The 20,473-nt window shown below is 42.9% G+C and overlaps 1 protein-coding gene across 1 annotated transcript; it reads right to left on the bottom strand.

The window, feature by feature from the left end:
- Nucleotides 1-6,998: 6,998 nt before the first annotated feature.
- Nucleotides 6,999-20,187, bottom strand: SHOX (short stature homeobox). The gene is made up of 5 exons (XM_038372679.2): nucleotides 19,777-20,187; nucleotides 16,223-16,431; nucleotides 11,801-11,858; nucleotides 11,581-11,669; nucleotides 6,999-8,750 (listed from the first exon to the last, which is right to left on the bottom strand). Exons 1-5 carry the CDS (start codon nucleotides 20,048-20,050, stop codon nucleotides 8,505-8,507), a joined length of 876 nt encoding a protein of 291 aa, XP_038228607.1. The 5' UTR covers nucleotides 20,051-20,187; the 3' UTR covers nucleotides 6,999-8,504.
- Between the last annotated feature and the right edge of the window lie 286 nt (nucleotides 20,188-20,473).

Here is a 20,473-nt window from a genome sequence, read left to right as displayed (position 1 = left end):
TTTCTAGGCTGATCCTGCATACCTTAAATACCCAGATCGCCCATTGACCTCAGTGGGAGTTTTCGATGTGCAAGGAATGCAGGATTGGGCCATATATGTGTGAGATTTTCCATGTTTCAGATGTACTATGGCTAATAGCTACCCCATCCTGTTTCTTCTCTCCTCGTATGTTCATTACTATATTTCTGTACCTCAGGAAAAAAGGCTGAGAGAGAAGCTCCTCAAGAAAGAAAGAAATACATTTTTACTGACAACTTTTAAGGACTTTATTTTGTTACTGTGTTTATTCTTATCCAATTCAAATTCTACAAAGAGAACTAGAGACAGTATCCAAAAATGCTAATGGCAATAGGTCAAACTGTAACTTTTTGGAACTGAAAATAAATTCTCACTTAAAGCAGAAGAAAAATAAATACAAAGTCGGGCAGGAAATAACCCTCAAAATTGCCAATGATATCAGAAAACAATCAGACAAGTAATATTTGAAGCAACGTACTTATTCTTCTCAACAAAAATGGAGAGGAAAAGGATGAAGCAGTTGAAAATAAATCACTTCCTACAGACCAAAGCTCCAAAAAAGTGTAATTGTATTTTGACATTACTAAATTTCCTATAACCATTATTTTCTTTAGTTCTCTTTTAAATATTTTAGTTGAATATGAATAGACAGAAAAAGAGAATTAAAAAAACTTATTTATAAATTGCTATGAAATTATCTTGTGCAGGAGCTGCTCTTTTAGCACAAAGTTATGTAGTTTATATTTTGCCTGATAGATCCTATAGTACACATTACTGATCACCATCCATTGCTTGAGTGCTTTCAAGGAATAGAAAGTAAAGATTTTTTTTCATGATATCCCATCTCTTCCATAGTTACTGACTTCATAATATTTTTTAGGAAAAGCGGGATATCCATGAGTAGTGTTGGCTGAGTGTGAAACAGTAATTGAGATATGTACTGATGGCATCCTAACTACATAACAAAGAGCAAATGTAGGAGCCTCAAACAGATCCAGGCGCTCATAGAAAGAGCAGGATTACAAAAGCCAAATTCTTGTTCTGACTTCAATTTACACAAACTGCTACAGAAAAGAAATAAAATAAATATGGCTCTAATAAAAAGGCACGCTGGCAGAAATTTGGGAGTTCCAGTTATAAGGAACAACCACTCTTGTAAGGCTTATAAAGCTCAAATACAACACGGATATCATGCAATGTGGTTCCAGAGAGATTAGAAGTATGGTTTAACTCTTGAATGATCTGTGAATTTAGGCCCTGATCAAAAGTGCATTGAAGTTAATGGAAAGACTCCCATTGACTCCAATAGGTTTTAGACCAGGCTGATAATGAAGTTATGCAATAAGCAGTGGCAAGAAGGTAAATTGGATATCCCTTTCCACATCAGGGTGCTGGCTTTACTGCTAGCAGGGGTTAAGTTATGAGAGAAAATTGCATCCTGTATACAGACAGTGAGGGACGTGACAATTTTCCTTGCCCCTGGCCAAATGAGCATGACTTCAATGGGCTTTGGATCAGATCCACATAGTCCCCAAATGGCCACGGGTGCATAGTCATTTGTTTAAAGGGATGTTGCTAGAGGAAAAGTTAGCAGCCCTAAAAAAAAAAAAAAAAAGTCATAAATATAAAAGTAAAAGCCTAAAATTGTGGCATCTGTTCGTCATCGCTGAGCCATATCCTGCTATCAATTTCTTTGAAAAACTTCCATTGACTTCAATGGACGCAGTCTGATGGTAGGGTATAGCATATTGTATTCATTCTCTGAAAACCCTAAAGAATGAAAAATGGTAAATAAATGAAAAGCTCTGTCTATGTATGTTTAATGAAATAAATGGTCCACTATTAAATAATCACTTTGGCATCAGTTATTTTGAGTATTCTTTAACACCTGATTACAAATGTTTATAAGTTTATTCATATCTCACTTTTACAAGATATACATTCATATCATGTGATTCAACATAATACACTCTGGAACTGAAACTCTACATGTCTGGTGAATTCATGTAGGAGCATGCTGACATAACCAAAACCTAAAAAAGGTTTCTTCCACAATAACAGAAGGGTACAAACTTTAAGACCAGTTGGTTTTGGAGAGTTTTTTCCATTTTAGCAATCCCTGAAATGTCTGTAAACTCAGACATACTATGTATACATAACCAAAACAATGCAATGGTACTGTAAACCATACTGGCTGCTCATAATTTTGCAAAAGCAACAGGTTTAAAAAATATAAAAATAAATGCAAAGCATTGTCAAATTTGCACTCAACATAATTAAAATATTACAAGATTTAGAAATTTTCAAACAAAATAATAAATAAAACATCCACATACATCAATACAAAGAAAGAGATATTTACCTGTCTGTGATGTAATTAATTCATACCATAGGCCTAGATTCATGAAAGTATTGCCTTTCAATAAATATCTTCAGCTTCAAAATTTGATATTTTCTAAATTCTTCAACTGATTTTAATTAAATATCAAATTTCAATAAAATGTGTATGAAATGCATCAAGTTTTAATCTTTATTAAAAATCAGCAAATTTTTAGGCTGTCTTTGAATAAATTAGGCACCATCTGATAATGCAAACCTTGTCCAACAGACACCCAATATTCAAGAGACATTAGACATTGTACCTCTTTTGAAGAATGCCTCAAACACAGAAGTCCATGGCCTATCATTGACCTTGCTAGAGAGGCCAACTGGCAAGAAATAACTGGTATAATATAAGCAGCTGGATTGTGTCCATGTAACCTGGGTCACAGCTTTGAAGGAGGGGGTAACTCAAAAGGAGGCACCATTTTACCAACAGGGTAAGTCACAAAGTGAAAGGTTCTATTTTCTTCTTGGTACATATAACTCCCATTAACACTGAGCAGTGATTCAACTGAGAGGGTATGTATTAGTATAGCATATAGGACTTTTTTTTATTTTCTCCAAAGACTATCAGGCCGCAGTTGATTCCACCACATCCTCCTGCAACCACTGTGTTTTTCAAGGTACTGAATCAGAGGTTCTACCAAATCACTATATTACCACTGCTACTTGGAGTTGTGACTGCAGTGGGAATTACATGCACAAGAATGCAACATAAAGGATTTACTAAGCTACTTACAGAAGAGGAATGAGCATGTCACTGTCTGCTTTAACTGTCAACAAGGAAGATCTCCAGCCACGTGGATTGTGTCACTTTACAGAGCTGAAGATCATCAGTGATTCAAGGATAGTAGATGTTATAAAAATAAGTATGTTTCTTCAGAAATATGTGTCATTTATTTTTTCTACATTTTTGTAAAATTTTCTCAGAAAGAAAGGGGAAAGAAGGATCTTGTCACTGCCATAGTCATAATGTTTCCATAAGCTGTAACTATCTATAAAAAGAAATGAAAATCTTTTTGCCTACCATAATTAAAAGAGTAGAATGCATATGTAATTTCTCCCACCCTCCAAAAAAATCTGTGTTTATCCTTATTATTGTCTCAGATTTCCACAGGACTGTGTGTACTAAAGTATTTGAATCAATGGCCCCAATGTGTCAACTCAAAATTATATAGCTAGGGCATTTATCTATTATCTCATGGGCAAATGTAGAAACAAAAAAAGGCAGAACAAGCATGCAAAAGAGTGACATCAGGGTGTTTAGTCTGTGTGAGAAATTGTTAGTAGCTGAGACTGGCAGTCAAGGTATTCTAGAAAAAAAGAAAAGGAGGACTTGTGGCACCTTAGAGACTAACAAATTTATTTGAGCATAAGCTTTCATGAGCTACAGCTCACTTCATGCATCCGATGAAGTGAGCTGTAGCTCACAAAAGCTTATGCTCAAATAAATTTGTTAGTCTCTAAGGTGCCACAAGTACTCCTTTTCTTTTTTGCGAATACAGACTAACACGGCTGCTACTCTGAAACGTATTCTAGTGAACTGTGCATGTGATTAGGCGCTAGGAAATTCTGAGTTCTAATCATATTTCTGCCACAAACTAGAGACCTGGGATGAAATCCTGGCTCCACTGAAGTCAAAGGAAAAACTCCATTGACTGAAAGGGGTTTTAGATTGGGTGGTAGCTGGATGGTGTTAGGTAAGCAAATTAAGGCTTCATTGTCACCCATAATCACGCTGAATATTACCTTTGGAGTAAGGTACTAGACTGTAAACTCTCTGGTACAGGAACTCTTTTTGTTATATGATTGTATGGTGCTTAGCACAATGGAGTCCCATTCCTGATTGTGGCTTGTAGATGCTACAATACAAATAATAGTATTCAATATGATTATGGATGGTAGAATCTGGTCCTTAATTTCTGTGCCTTAATTTCTTCCTCTGTAAAATTGGGATGATGATAATTCGTACCTACTTCATATAAAAGACATTATATAAGTGTTAAGGATTATGATTAATAAACCAAAATATTACCACATCTATGGCCCCACTAAGCCAAAAAATCTGATCTCATTGGTTTCTTTCTTGACTTTCCCAAGTCAATAATAACTGAGTTATGGAGTTAGCTTCTTATTCAAATTGCTACAAATACTTAAGCATATTTTGATAGTTCAAAATAAATTTGTAGCCGAGTTTCATCTTTTGATTACAAAGGGCTGTGTGTGATTAATTGGGCCCTCTTTTGAATTTTTATATATTGGTTTCTAGGCAAAATTATTTATTTTGAGGTGGTTCAAGTTATTTTCAAAATAACATGCCCAACTTTTGAGGAAGACCTTTGCTGGAAGCCAGTTCACACTAAATGAAGACCAACGCCAAGAGAATTCCATCCAATGCACATTGTTCTGATGATCAGTGGAAAGCTCTCATTTCTCAGAACGGGAGATTATGCAAAGACTAACATGGCCACTGATGTCCAATAAATGAGGCTCATGCTATGTATTAATTCAGTAAAGGTAATCTTTTAACTTTACTAAATATCTCAGAACCTTAATTGTCTTATCTTCAACCACTTACCTGTTGAAGAAGTTCACGATAAAAAGAAAGAGGAACAGAGCACAGTGGTTGAGATAGAAAAGAGACTGAGGTCCATATCCTCACTATGTGCAGATCAGGTCAATCCCATTGAGGTTAACAGAGCAACACTGATTTACACCCACTGAGGATTTGGCCTTTAAAAGTGCCAGCTGAAGCAGAAGTTCTCACAAAGCCAGGAAGAAAGAAGAGAAGGCCAAATGCATGCTCCATCCAAAGCTGGGCCCAGTGAACCTTTTGGACCAGTTGTCACTGCGACTATCCTGCTCTTGAAATAAGAAAAGCAGAAGCAGTTTTGGCAGCAGCACCTTCATTCCCTTGTCAGGATTGCATCTGTCATGTGTGCTACACTGAATGAAAGGCAGGAGCAGCATGTAGATACAGTAAGGCACCTTGCCCTTTTCCCAGGATGATCTATTGTTTCTACGTCAAACCCTGCTAAACTAGTAGCTGCTGCCACTTGCCTCTGGTTCTCCAGTGCAGTTTAGATATCTCTGAGCCATCCACTGATATGATTTACCAGTCTTAAGAAACTGATAGAGTTTTCAGTGCAAAAAAGAGTAACACCGACCCAGACGAATTTGGAGAAATCTGACTGGCATATGAAAGTCCTTATTGTGCTGGTATTCATTATAACACCAAAGGTTGATTTGTTAGTAAGCAACTGTTATCAAAATGTAACCAAATATATTTTATAAATGTAATACACTTCAGGAAGTGCAGTTAAGCAGATAACTTCATTTGTAAGATGGTTGAAGGCTCTCAGGGCCCAATTCTGCAGTCTCCCCTCACTTGAGAAGTTTCACTGAAGTCACTGGAACTATTTGAGGGTGAAATTCACTCCTGTGTAGAAGTTCAGAGCATGGCTGATGACCACTCAAAATAGGGCTTAAATGGGATGTGAGCAGTGCATAAGCTTGTGCTGGCCCTCTGCACAAAGGTGAGTTTCTATCCAAGTGAATAAAGGCTGCAGGACTGAGCCTTTAGCCATCAATATCGTACATCACAGTACCCCAAAGTATTGCGGGTAGCCAGTATAACTGCTCATCTGTTAGAGTTTAGTGCCTCCTTATGGTGAAATTCCCCATTTGTATGTTAAAAATATGGACTTTAAAATGCTGGTGGTGTTGTGAGGAAAAGTATTTATTATTTTCGTTGTAAAATGTGATATAATTAACAATATTGGAACTAAGACCAACTTAATCTAAAAGTATAAACTTTATACTATATCATTACTATAAACAACATTTATACCTTCTAGATAAAGTTTGGTCTTAGTTCCAATCTTGTTAATTGTCTGGGTTTATTCCCCATGTCCCTCTACAATGGTTAGTGTTATATTAGCATTATGGCCTTGGTTTAAAGAGATATTAGGCTGTCACAAAGAGGTAGCAAAGACAGGTAAAATTTATAAACTCTAACATGTCGAAAATATAACCACTTTTCACATAATAAATAGGTGGAAAATGGCAGCACTTTGACATTTCAGAAAATTTGCTTGTCATAAAGTATCAAAATTGGAAAAAAATGCAAATGTCTAAGACTGAAGAGATCTAATGCATTACTTTGTGCCCTATGGAAATATTTGGATTTGATAAATATCAGCAAAAGCCAAAATTAGTAATGGAATACTAGATGATAAATACACTTGAGAAAGAAAAAACAGGCTTCCTGGCAGTACTATTGAGAGGATAAGCTTCCATGAATGCAGGCCTTGATAACAAAGGCAAAAAATTGAGCTATCTTGTTAGAAGTAGACAAGAGCAGTATTTGTTCTCACAAACAAACCCACAACATAATAAATGGATTAGAAGAGAATTACATAACAAATAAAAACATGGGGGGTTAGTAAACCCAGACACTTTGGTAATATAATTTCAAGGGAGTTTTCCCAACTTAGACTAGCTATGCTGCTTAGACAAGTTTGTATTTGGTGTCTACATAACTGGAAAAAAGAAAAATTGGCAAACGCTGAACTTGTCCACCCCTACAAAACATTTACTTGTTTTGTTTTGTTTAAAATGATTGCAAAAATGTCATACAGGCTGTTCATCTTACTTCCCAGAAATATGGCACATTAACTTGACTAGAAATCATAGTATCTATCTTTTTCCATATGTGATACATATATTTTTATCCATTCCTAGAAGACCCGGACTGTCATTTTGGCACTAAACTGCAATGTACCCAGTCTGAGCATAAAGGACTTAAGTTATGGTTCTTGCAGAAATGGTTATTAACAGAATAAGAATGTACGGCTATTTTTTAATCTATAATATTTACAGTATTGCACTTTACTGCACTTAATTGCATTTCACTAAAAGTAATGCTGCATCAGTATTATGCCTTAAAACCATATGTCCATCTTTGTTGTGCGAGTCATTCTTTCTATATCCTGTAAAAGAGCAAGATTTCAATTCAAAGATCCAGACATTAGGGAGAAAAAATCAGAAAATCGACCTGCTCCTATGGCACAATGCATCTCAGCTAGTTCAGGTGATTCTGGGTGAAGCAGGTGCATTCATATTGTTCCCATCACTCAAGTCACCACTGGTGATTAGTAAATTCTAGTCTGTATTTTTTTCCCCTTCCTTCCAAAAGACTTTTAGCCATTTGAGACACATTTTTTTGTTATTGCTGCTTTTTTTTTTTTGAAGAAAAAAAACTGCCTCGCCTCAAATCTGAAATTCCACATTTAAATTTAAACCAGTCCTGCAGCAGCAGCAGCAGCTCCTCAGCGATGGAAGATATTCATGGCAGTGAAATAATACTGTTGGCAACAAAGAAATGTCATCTTTAATGGAGACCAGCCCCAAGGATCTTTTTGTATTATGATTATTTTTGTTTGTTTGCTTTGTTTTAATAGATGTGACGATCTTCAAGATGCGTTGAGTCAGACACATGCACATGGTCGCAGAACTGACGGCAGCCGACGACCTCACGCTGATGTGATCACTTTTTCTAGCGTCAAAATCCAAATGTCCCACAGGTCACAGATTAGCATCATTGAAAGATTTTGGTTCCCCACCTACTTTATCCTCCGGAAAGTCTTTGCGTGCGTGTGTGCGTGTGTTTGATCTGATGGCAGCTCGGGATGGTCTCACCCTACCATCGCACCTGGGGGGAGCAGTTTTACCCGGGGAGCCCTAGGTGCCTGAAAAACAAAAAAAGAAGGACAGGCGACTGGGCCCCCGCAGTCTTCACACGAGCCGGGGGGGATGCGAAGGCTTTGATCGCGAAGGGGGAGGGGAGGAGGGACTGGGGACATGTGGGGGGGGAGGGGAGGAGGGGGTCGTGCGATGGTCGTTCAAAGTACTTGCAGGCCTTCCCAAAGCCAGCGAGCCTGGTCCCCGCACGCGGGCCTGGGGCGCGCAGAGAGCCACGCCGGGCCGGGGCGGGGCGGGGCGGAGGGCACGAGGGAGCGGCGCGGGCGTCCCGACCTCGCGCGCGCAACTCCCCCCCCCCCCCACGCGCGGGCGCGCGCGCGCGCGCAGCAGGGCGGGAAGTGTCAGAGCCCCAGCGCCTCGGCGTGTTTCCTGGCCTTGAGTCGCAGGTCGGCGATGCTGGAGTTTTTGCTGTTGCTCTTGGCGGCGGCGGCCACCACCGCGGCGGCGGAGGCGGACTCGGCCAGAGAGGCGATGGGGAGGCCGAAGGGCGGCGGGGGGAACATCAGGTAGGGCGCGTGGGCCGCCAGGTGCGGGTGGAGGTGGGGGTGGGCGTGGGCCACGCCTTCCAGCTGCAGCTGCGCTTGGACCTGGGGAAGCAGAGCGAGGGGAGCCGGGTGAGAAGGGGGGCGCGGGCTGCCCACCCGCCGCGGGGTCACGAGCTGCCCTCTCCCGCCTCCCCCACGCCTGGCAGGGGGTTGGCCCCCTTCCCCGTCCGGTGGCAGCTCCCGCCCCGCCCCCCCCCCCCGGCGGGCGGGGCCTCCTGCGCGAAGCGCTGTCCCGGGCCACATGCTCCGAGGCGGGGAAATGGCCTCGGCGTATGAAGCCGAGCCACCGGGCGCCCCGTCCCCTCTCGCTCCCCACCGCCCCCGAGCGGGCGTTTCAGCGGTAGCCATGCATTTGCACTTCGCGCGGCTGCCCGCCCGCCCATCCGGCCCAGCCATAGTGCGGTTCCGACTTCGGCTGCCTCCGCAAGGTCGGCTGCGCCTTGGCGTCGGGGCCGCACAAGACGCGAGCTGGTGGCGAGAAAGCGCAGCAGGGCTCGGCCGGCCGAGGCATTCGAATGGGCGCAGCTGAAGAGGAAGACCGAGCTCCGCCGCCCTCTGGACAAACTAACGCGCGGGCCTCTTCCCCCCCCGTGAGCAGCAGCAATTGCGCAGGTTACTGCCTTCTCAAGGAACGGACGAGAGCTGCAAGTGGGAAAGAGGGGCTTGGGCCTGGAGCCACCGATTTAACCCCTCGCACGCAGCAAACGCCGGGAGCGTGAATAAAGGAGACACTGGGCAGTGGCTTGATTTAAACAGGTACCGCAAAGCTGGACGAGAACTGACTGCTTGATCTTAAACACTCCGCTCAGCACTTATACAGAAAGAAAAGGAGTACCGGTGGCACCTTAGAGACTAACAAATTTATTAGAGCATAAGCTTTCGTGAGCTACAGCTCACTTCATCGGATGCATCCGATGAAGTGAGCTGTAGCTCACGAAAGCTTATGCTCTAATAAATTTGTTAGTCTCTAAGGTGCCACCGGTACTCCTTTTCTTTTTGCGAATACAGACTAACACGGCTGCTACTCTGAAACCTGCACTTATACAGAGACAATAGAGGCATGTTTGGGCCTTCTGATATTTACAAAAAGGACCTGGCCATCGCCTGGGCGCCCACAAGTGCTAAATCGCATTTTTTTTCCCCTAGGGATGTTTATTAATATCTTTCTAAAAACTCTTTAACCTTGCAAAAGGGACCAGTGGCCAATGTTTACTTTGGAGCTTTCTAGACCTGCACAAACAAGCTGGATTGACAGAGAGATCTCCGCCTGGGGTGTGGGTTTTCTCCCCCAAGATGTGTGTTTTTCAAAAATCAATAGCATTAATCTATGCCTTCTACCTCCTTTGCTTTTGGGAAACCGATTCCTCAGTTGGTTATGTAAAGGCACAAAAAGGAAATGCCACAAGCTGTAGCTTGCGCTGTTAAGTGGTGTCTGGGCGGGCTTGCCTGTCTTCTCCCTTGTTTCCTGAGTAGTGCCAGCGTAACTCCACTGGCTTCAAGGGGATTGCTCCTGATTTACACACATGGAGCAGACTTAGGCCCAATATATATAGACAGAGCAAAGGGGAAAACTTTCCCCCCCTAGAAAGGTGCTGGAACTAGAGGTGTTGAAGTGGTTTCCCTTATATCCAGGGTTTACAGTTTGGTTCAATGGCTCTCACCACCCACACTATGTTTTTCCACCAAGTGCATCCGATGAAGTGAGCTGTAGCTCACGAAAGCTTATGCTCTAATAAATTTGTTAGTCTCTAAGGTGCCACAAGTACTCCTTTTCTTTTTGCGAATACAGACTAACAGGGCTGCTACTCTGAAACCACACTATGTAAATTATTTCAGCACCCTGCCCCATGCCTCATCTAAAATATTGCCCCCCTCCCCATTGCGAAGAGTCTGGGTGAGAATACACACTGTGTCCAGCACACCACAGGCAGCCATTTATACAAGAGGTCGATGCTACCCGGCATCTACGCTCTGGGGGGGAGGGGCTGCAAATACGTGTCTAAAAGTCTCAGTAACTGACAGCATCTAGTGAAGCTCCCCCTGACGTTGCGGACAACTTGCCTTCATCTCGAAGCGTGCCCGTGAGCCTCCGGCCCTTGAGCTGGGAGCAAAAGCCAGCGCGTGATCGTCCCCCGTGCCCAGGGAAATGGACGCAGGCAGCGCCAGGAGCATTTTTGTTTCCTGGACTCCCCGAGCTGGAGATTTTCGCAGGGCCGAGGCCAGCTCCGGGCGAGTCACCTTCTCTGGGTTTGGGCTTGGAGAAGGGACAGCTCCTAACGGGGAGGCTTGTCTTTGCTACGTCCCGGCCCAGCGAGCCGGCTGCTGCACAAGGCACCGGTTTCATCCTTCCGAGGGCTGCCCGCGCCAGTAGCACAGCCCACGTCTCGCGAAGGAAGAGGCTCCCCACCTTCCCTTCCTGTTGCCCTGGGCTCTGTCCGCATCGGGGGACCGCGAGGGAGGATGCTGGGCAGGGCTGGCCAACCCTTCCCTCTCCTAATGCAAGGGCCGGATCCTGCAGCCAAACTCCCCTTCGGCTGAGCGCAGGAGACTTGAGCCTCCGGGAGGGGGGGGGGGGTTGGCTGGGCTGCTGACTCCTTCATTTGCGCATCGGGGTTTCCACGGGGCAAGGAGGGGCAGACCTACAGCCGCCTGCCTTTGCCTGAGCAGGGAAGGCGAGAGGAGGGGGGTGTTTGGAAAGAGGCCCCTTCTGAAGTTTTACAGCGTGCTTTTAATACGTGCCAACTTCGCTATAAATGGCACTTGTAAACGTGTCCCACTTCCTCCTTTGGCGGTGAAAGGGCAGCAGAGGAAACGGGCAGGCAGGAGCCCCAGGCATTGGGGCCGGCGTTTAACGGGAAGCAAAACGAACTACCTGTTGGAAAGGCATCCTCAGGGCTCCCATATTCACATAAGGGGCCACTCGGCAGGCGTCTAAATGGCTGGCAGTTCCCAGGATCACGCCTGCAAGGAGAGACATGGCACGGTCAGCCCCGTGGGTGGCACTTTCCCTTCGTGCCATCCCCGGCCTTCTTCTCCAGCACTCGGTGACCATCCCACCCATCCACTCCCTGAATCAGGGCTCTCAGACCCACCTTTATGCATCTGATTCTCCTGCTTTCGGCACTTGGCTCTCCTGTTCTGGAACCAGACCTGCAAAAATAAAAACAAAAAGGGAAAGGTAGACAGACAGCTGCTGAGAAGCGGGACTAGCAAGCGGAGGCCAAGCAGTTCGTATAATTTTAATGATGTGTATAAAATAAACACACACACACACGCACACACACACACACACACACAAGGCTACTGAGTGGCCGCTGCGCGTTGTGTGAGTGATTATGACTCTCACCGTCCTGTTAGAATGGTTTAGAGAACGTGGGACCGACACCAAAAAAATAACCAACATTCCTTCTCCTCCTTTTTTCATTGCCAGTGTATCGAGCCTGGCCAGCACATCAAAAGTTACCGTAAAGCCTCTACAATCCTGAAAACAAACGCTTCGGAACCGTGGCCCTCTTTCTAAACCCACGCTCCAGTATTCCCCAGGCTTGCAGAATTCCGGGCTTTCACTCCCTTGTGCCACCCATAGAGGGTGAGCAGTCGCGATTGATAAAGCAAATACCAAAATTGTGTCCCTCACAGATCTCCCTTCATAATGGAGCTATCATCTTTTTCTCCTCATATTTAAGCCAAACCAGTAACATTTTACATTTTGTCAAACTTCAGTGCTCGATTTCTAGCCCATAAAATCTGTTACCAATTGGATTATCTGTTCCAATCCAAAACTTCAGTTTTATGGGTTTTGAGAGATTTTAAGGTTTCACATAAAATAATAAATCCAGACTTGAGCAAATGGACTGAATTATTCTCCATTACATTAACTTTTTATTTTTAAAAAAATGTTCCTGCTGACGTTTTAATGTTCTTACTTGCAGGCAATAACAGACTCTTTCCAGATTTGGATTTAAGGAATTATTTATACTACCAGCAGGAAAATATCTATAATCCAATAATCCTCATCTAATTCCAGTAATTCTAACAGTTAAACAAATGCAAAAATCCAGTTGTCATTGTTTCTCTTTGACTTCTATTCGAGAGTGTTTCAGACGTTTGAGTTTATTGTTTCCTCTCCTTTCTCAAATGGCTAGTTTAATAAAGTGAGTTGAGTTGATTATCAGACGCTCAGATTCAAATGTTTTTGCCCAGTTTTATTCTTACACAAAACCTACCGAACGTGGACAAACATTGACTTGCGGTGCTGATAAAATCTTGAAGCTAAGAAGCACCTTCAACCTTTGATGTTCTTACACTTGCCAAGTGATCATACGGTTAATTAATACTAACTGCACTTCCTACATCAAGTTTTCCCTTCAAGCTTTCTTCAGTTGCCTTAATGATGTCATTTACAACGGAGTAATTAGTGCAAAGAAAGGCTTCCAACGGCATTAATTACCCAGGGTACCTCAGTGACTTTCTTAAGTAGGAATTGGCCTTCTCTACTCTGGAGCGCAATTCTTTCTGCTCAGGGTCGCCAGATGATCGCGTGAATAATAGCGAGCCCTTTTCAGCTGAGCAAACCCTGAGCTACGGGTCTAACTGAAAACTGTAACCTGGATTTTTCAAGAGCACGACCTTACCGTGTGCTAATAAAGTATCTGCCTTTCAAACTCACGCTAGCTTGGCTTCGTGTTATTGTCACTCTGCTTTCTTGAACTAATGACTACTGAAAAATCGTATTTTTCAAACCAAAAATATATACCCCAATAATAAACATTTAAAACTTTGTACCAAGCTACTGTCATTTCGGGTGAGGACCTTTGTTGCAGTCCATTTGGTACGGCGGTGATCGTTGCATAAAATCTTGCATAATGACAGGTTTCAGAGTAACAGCCGTGTTAGTCTGTATCCGCAAAAAGAAAAAGAGGACTTGTGGCACCTTAGAGACTAACAAATTTATTAGAGAATAAGCTTTCCTGAGCTACAGCTCACTTCATCGGATGCCTAGAATTCTATGCATTCTATACATCCGATGCAGCGAGCTGTAGCTCACAAAAGCTTATGCTCTAATAAATTTGTTAGTCTCTAAGGTGCCACAAGTACTCCTTTTCTTTTTGCATAAAATCTGTCTGGCTTTTTTTTTTTTTTTTTTTTTTGGCGAAGGAGTTTAAATCGTCAGGAGGAATTTAAGCAGCGTGTAAACAACTTCCCCTGCAAATCAGAATATCCTTCAAACAAAAATTATATTTAAATCTGCAAAACGAAGTGCCCTTTCCCTTTAGCTATGAAAAATAAGGTTAAGAGGAATAAAAGTGATGAATTAGCCACTGCGTTAAGCGATAATAAATCAGGCTTGGTGTGATTCACGATCAATTCCAATTAGTCATGAATATGCTAAGTAAAGCACAGTACACTGTTTTAGACAGTTATTTCTTCATTAAGGATCACTCAGTGATTTCTTTCACAAATGCTCTAATCTGATTTCCTTTTGATTTCCATTAGAGACAGTGAATAATGACATTTAATTTAGCCCTGCACCATAAACCCAAAGATATTTGTTGTAATTGAATTACTGCCTGCTCCTCACTATGGTCTCATAACTTTCAATTATAACCCTGACAGCTGGGTGATATGAGTTTCCAGTACAACACTAAAAATAAAAGGTTAATAAGGACTAGCTACCATAGGAGCTTCAATTTATTTACAGCAAATTTCCACACTAAATTGAAACTATATCCTTTAACAACAAGGGACAGGCGGTGCAGACAGGGATTAGAGAACAGTTCTGAAAGTATTAAAATATCCTTCCTTTTCCTCCTTTTTTTTTTCCTACTCCCTCTTTTTAACTATAGTGAGTCCTCTGTTTTTTCCTAATTAATTATCTTATTTTCCTTTTTTTACATTACTATTTTATCAGCCTTCTTCATTCAATCCTCTTTTTAAAAATTAAAGAAATGAAATTTTGTCTTGCTTCTAATTCCCACTTGAATCAATATCACCATTTTTAATTTTTTTATATTTTATTTTTGGTGTGGTATTTCAAGATCTGCAAGCTCTTGAAGCACCAATTTTGCTGTAACTATGAACATCCTGTTAAGGTGCTGCTACTCAGTAATAAACTACTTGAAAGAAAGAGTGCAGAATTCAATTACAAGTAATTTATTTTTATAGAAACAGTACATCAAGGCCCTGGAAAGATATTACAGAGCCAAAGCAAGAAGATCTGGGAAGATGACATAAGATTTGATGTCCCCTTCAGCAAAAGTTTAATCTTTTCATTAATTTATATGGTGCGGTTAGATCAATCTTCCAGGAGAATGTAGGCCACCAGCCCTTTCAACCCCTGCAATATTCCCCTAGGTTAGAAGTCTCCCTTTTTAAGGCATATGGTCCACACGACAAGGTCCCTTCTCCAGCTTGTTTTATACAGAAAGACCCCACAGCTGAGAAAAACTAGCTACACTATTTATTCCGGGAAATGTCTCAAGGAGGCACTTATTTAAAGCTAGATAGACACTTACTCAGATAAGTAAAGTACTGGTAGGATTTGGAAGGCACAGATTCTTCCTCTTTGCTTTCCAAAGACTAAACGTTTATAATATTTAAGGGGAGGGAAACAAAGAGAATCACCCTGCCATCCGAAGCCTAGTGTATATATTTATTTACATATATATGCATATATACATGTTGTTTTTCTTCAGAGAAACTGATGTGATTAAAAGATAAAAGGATTTATTTCCTCTGTTAGCCATGTAGAGAATAACAACCTGATAAGAGTTTTTCTTTAAATTTCTTCGCCCTGTGCTCCTGCTCAGGGATCCACAGGTTGATCTTATTAATTCTTTTTACATGATATCTGCTTTTGGAATGGATTCCCTGTTTATTTCTCTTTTTTTTTTCTCGCCTTAGCTATCAAGGAGAAAGTTAAAATATTTTTTTAATCGATTCGAAGACACAATGAGCAATTCTGCTAGGTTTCGATAGCCACAAAAATGTGGCAATGTCTAAGGATTATGAGACCTTAAAAAAGGCAGAGAGGGAAAATATACCAGATGGGGTGCAATGAATTCATATGCTTGCTATGCGAGTCAGATGGGAGCACCTTTCCCCCGGCTCTAGATAATCCAGTCCCAAAGCACCCAAACCGCCTAGCCTTATCCATGACAATTGTTTTCTGATTTTTTTTTTTATAACATCGCCATAAAAGGAGAGCAGGGCGAAAGAAAAAGATGGGGATTAAGGGAGAGGTTATTTAGTGATCAGATGAGTTTGCAAAAGCAATTCATTACGTTATTAATTAGATAATTTCTAAAAGCTAAAGGCAGCAATGGAGGAGTTTAAGAAATATATTTAGCAGAACAAGTACACCGGAAATACAAACAGCTTCCCATCAGACGTGTCGTTTCTGCTTTCAACTCTCCTGCTTTAAATGAAACAGGGCACTGTGCTAGAATCCACTGGCAGTCAGGAACTGAGGTGAGGACATTTCCAGGAACATAATGCAAGAGTCTTTCTCTTACCTGAACTCTAGCTTCAGAGAGTCCCAGCCTCTGGCTTAGTTCCTCCCTCATGAAGGCATCTGGATAGTGAGTCTCATCAAAAAGTCTTTCCAGCTCATTCAGCTGCTCTAGTGTGAAATTGGTTCTGCTTCTCCTCTGTTTGAGCTTGGTCTGTCCATCTTCATCTTCTGACTTCACGTCTTCCCTCTTCTCTTTGCACTCGTAGATCCCTGGCGGGGGGGGGGGGGGAGTGAGCGGGGGACACAGAGCTTCGCTTTAGTATCTCACAAAAGTTTCTTTTGCACAGGCTAGTTTTTCTTTTCTCCTCTTCCCCAACCTGATTCTAAACTAGAGGAAAGGGCCATTAAACAAAATCACTCCCATGTTGTCACGCACAGAATTTTTGCTTCCGGGGAGAGGGGCGGTGAAGGGAGGGCAGTTTTTTGTGTCTTTATAGAGAAATATTATTTATTATGTATCCCCATCCCATGGCAACGTATCTCTTCCAGCACTAGCTACACTCTGTCACCCAACTAGAGCAACAATACAGGGAAAGCGTAAGCAATCGATTGGAGCAGAATATAACACACTATCCCAGAGCCATGACAGGGATGTTACCCCAGTGGACTACCGTGGAAGTTATGCCTGAGTGAAGACTGCAGCATCGGGCCCCAAAATATAGCTGCACTCTAGGGGAATGCTGGGAAATATTTAATCACTGGGTCCCACCATCGCTCGTTTTAAATATCAAGAGGGTCTGAGCCACTGTTTCACGAACAGCAACGGTAGCTGTGAGAGGAAAAAGAAAGGGCTTGGGGGTTTTTTGGTTCGCTGGTTAAGTTCGCCATGTGAGGACCATTTCAAAACAAGTCACTAACCAGCCCCTATGATGCGTTGGTAACTGCAGTTGAAGAAGGGTGGCAGACGAATGCTAGGAAATCATTCTGCCCACCGTATGTGGAGCCAGTGGAAAGGGGCGTGGGGAGGGACTGCTCTGGGTTGCTGTTTTCTTTAGAAGTAAATGCGGTTATGCAGGGCATTGCCCACCGCTGGTGGGGTGAAGGCAAAACATTTTGCGTGCTAAGAGAAATTGTCCATTGTTTAGTTACACGGGCCTGAGCCACTTTGCCAAAAATGATACCTGGGGAAACCTCAAACTCCAAGCTGTTGGCAGGGGCCGGTCATCTTTCTCTGTCGCTGGAAGAATCTGGCCTTGTTACATCGGGAGTGGGGGGGGGCAGCTGACACACACACACACACACCCCTGCCTCCCATCAAGGAATAACTTGCTTCCTCTCTACCTCCTCACTCCCATCTTGGCCGCCTTTGGGGAGCTCGCTAGAAAAAGAAGGTGCCAGGGGCGAGGGAGCGTTTCTAACCTGAGACTGATGCATGTGGAGATTTACACCGAGGAGAGGAAAACATAACAACGAGGCCAAAAGCAAATCCCCGCGTTTTCTCTCTGGCTTGTTTTGGAAAAGGGTCCTAGGGCGCAAATCCTCTTTTAATCGTAATAACGAAAATGGCCAAAACCATTTGATCAGCAGAGGGTGTCTATGTTAATCATGCTTGTGCCAGCCAGCTGCATGCCCTCGACCAAATCTGATTGTATAGCCACGAAAAGGTTACCCAGATTGTTCCATCGTCGCGCGATTTAAGGAGTCCCAGCAAGTTCTTTATCCCCCCCCCCCCCAGTTGTTTCTTTTGTTCTGATCCACCTCACAGCCAGTGTGGGGCTGGGGGTGAGAATAAATGTACAGAGCTAATGTGGAATTCCCCCCGCCCTCCCACCAAAAAATCTGGTGACTACTAAATGAAAATATTTGAATGAAGCGGGGTCTATGCCAGTGGAAATCCAAGGAGAAAAGGCCACCAGAACCCAAATCTTTGTTTTCACTTGTGAACTGGTGTAGTTTTAAGTTAAGATCAATTCACGGCCCCCTCCTTATAGACTGCTATTCGATTGCTTAACACTTTCACGTTTGCCTGTCCTTTGCCTAAAACAAGCGTTTGGCCCGCATTCCTCACTGTAATGTGTGTGGTTTTCATGAAGCCGTATTTAAACAAGATATTTCTAACTAAATGATTAAACAAAGATGAGCCATGTAGAAAGATAAGCTGAGTCTTGTGGTAGATGAATTCTCTGCAGAGAGTCAAGCACGCCCACAGAGTATACAAAATATTGGATAGTCATATCGGTGGGATTGGAATAGCATATTGAAATCAGTGAAATTAGATTGAACCTTTACCTGCACTGAAGTTGTCACAAACGCTTCATCTTGCACAACTCCGCCCTCTCACCTCACCCCACCCCTCTATACATAGATGGATTAGATTAGATTAGATAAACACACAGTCTAACATTTATATGCATAGAACAAAAAAAGGGGGGGGGGAGTTTTGAACAATATCCATGTTTCGTTTTAATAAGACTTCCTTTTTGAATAATTTCTATAAATGGTGCCCAGGCTTTGTAATCTGGATCATTAAAAATAAAAATAACGAAGTGCTAAGTGAGATGTACTTCTTCAGAAATACAGGCCTCAAGTACATTATAACACATAATGTATAACATTATACATTATGAGAGAGAATTATTCTCAAAATTATTATATATGGGTTTTTTACTGTGAATTCAAGTGTCTTTCAGTCAGCGTTTCATTAAACGGTTTTTCAAAAAAGTTGAAAGGTTGGTCGTTGTTCACAAACCAATTAAACGATTTTTATTGTCGCCAGGTGTAGCCTAGTTAGTAGCTCCCAGGACAGGTCGACCTGACCAACTTGCCCGGGGACACTTTCTCAGCTTTTTGTTCCCCCCATGATTTGATTCTCTCCTTCTCTCTGTGTGTGTGAATGAAAAAGTACTCATGTTTTAAAATTCGATGGCGTCTAGGAACGTAGGGGTGAAACTAGTTTGACAAAGGTGAGATTGCCAGACAGGACTGAATGTCCTGAACCTGATGACAGCATATGTGTACAAGGTTTCTCTGTCTCCATGATTATCTGTCCCTTAGAGTACACGCACAGCTATGCTGCTTTATGACTTCTCACTACCCACATATATCCGAAAACAATCTACTGACTGATCTGTGTTCTGAAAGACACAATTGTCCAAAGGCAGCGCCTTAAGGTCCAGCTTTCTCCCAGAAGAAGCAGCATCCTGATGGCCCGGAAACAGGAAGAACATGTCTTCTGATGCATTAGAACTCCCTGGACAAGATTTCCTCATTTTCCTACCCAGGGAACTTCTACCCTGTACAGAGCATTGTTAAGGCATCTACAATCTGTCAGATTTCCGATTTAAATGGGGGAATCTGGCTAAACTATAGTGGCTACTTCCCCTTTCACTGGTAAACCAAATCTCTCTCTCTACACGCACACGCGCGCACACACAAAGGCATGAAACTGATGAGCTTGTGCTCTCATCGGGACGCATCGGTTTCAATTAATTGAGTTTCACCCCTCATTTAAGGCGACCGGCAAAGCGGAAGGGCCGCAGTGTGGAAAGAGGGAGAGGAAGGCTCCCGGCGTGGAGCCGGCTTTGCAGAGGGGGCTGCCGCCTGCACAGTGCTTACCTTCCGACGTCCTGCCCGTGCTGAACTCTTTCAGTTTGTCCTTGTCACTCTCTACATGGTCTTTGAAAAGATGCACCGGGCAATGGTTGCTACTCTCAGTAATGTCCTGCAGGTTAGTGTCAGAGTTTCCAAGCTCCCGAGATCGAGCCAACCCACTCTCCAAAACTTCCCTGTACGTGATAGTCTCCTTCTTGCCGCTGCTGCTAGTGCTGCTGCTGCTCTCTTTGCTTTTCTGGTCAAAAGATTTGGATACAAAAGCTGTAAGTTCTTCCATGGCTGCCCGGCGATCTTATCCACAGAGATCCACTTGTTTTCAGTAGGAGATCTGGCCGTCCTCTGCACGCTTTTTTTGCACGTAGAAGATGGGCTGTATAGGGTTAGATCACTCCTGCTGTTATTTATGCCTTTCAATTTGAGATCACACTATTTATACATGGCTACCTCAGCCCAACCCCCAGCTTTCCCTGTCTCCAGCAATTACTGACTGCTCCATAGTCGCAGGCGGACTCCTAGCAGCTATCTCCCCCACCTCAGTCCAGCAATTGGCTTTCTTTTCATTTCATCACTGTTTGGCATCTTTGCACCTTGATTTAGGGAGGCAAAGAGCACAAACAAAAAGAGAAAGAGAGAGAGAGAAATAAAAGGGGGGAAAGAGAAAACACAAAAACAGGTATCTGCATTCTGTAAATGGGTTGCA

This window comes from Dermochelys coriacea, chromosome 1, assembly GCF_009764565.3.
Source record: "Dermochelys coriacea isolate rDerCor1 chromosome 1, rDerCor1.pri.v4, whole genome shotgun sequence".
NCBI classification, from domain to species: Eukaryota; Metazoa; Chordata; order Testudines; family Dermochelyidae; genus Dermochelys; species Dermochelys coriacea.
Note: the sequence above shows the minus strand (reverse complement) of the source record. Positions and strands in the feature narration are given on the sequence as shown.

Bases quoted from the DNA above. Each gene is read 5' to 3' on its own strand.
- SHOX (XM_038372679.2), bottom strand. From the start codon at position 20,050: ATGGAAGAACTTACAGCTTTTGTATCCAAATCTTTTGACCAGAAAAGC. The intron at 11,670-11,800 runs GTGGGTCTGAGA...CTCTCCTTGCAG, and splicing joins GGAGAATCAGATGCATAAAG to GCGTGATCCTGGGAACTGCC. The intron at 8,751-11,580 runs GTAGTTCGTTTT...CTGCTTCCCCAG, and splicing joins TGAGGATGCCTTTCCAACAG to GTCCAAGCGCAGCTGCAGCT.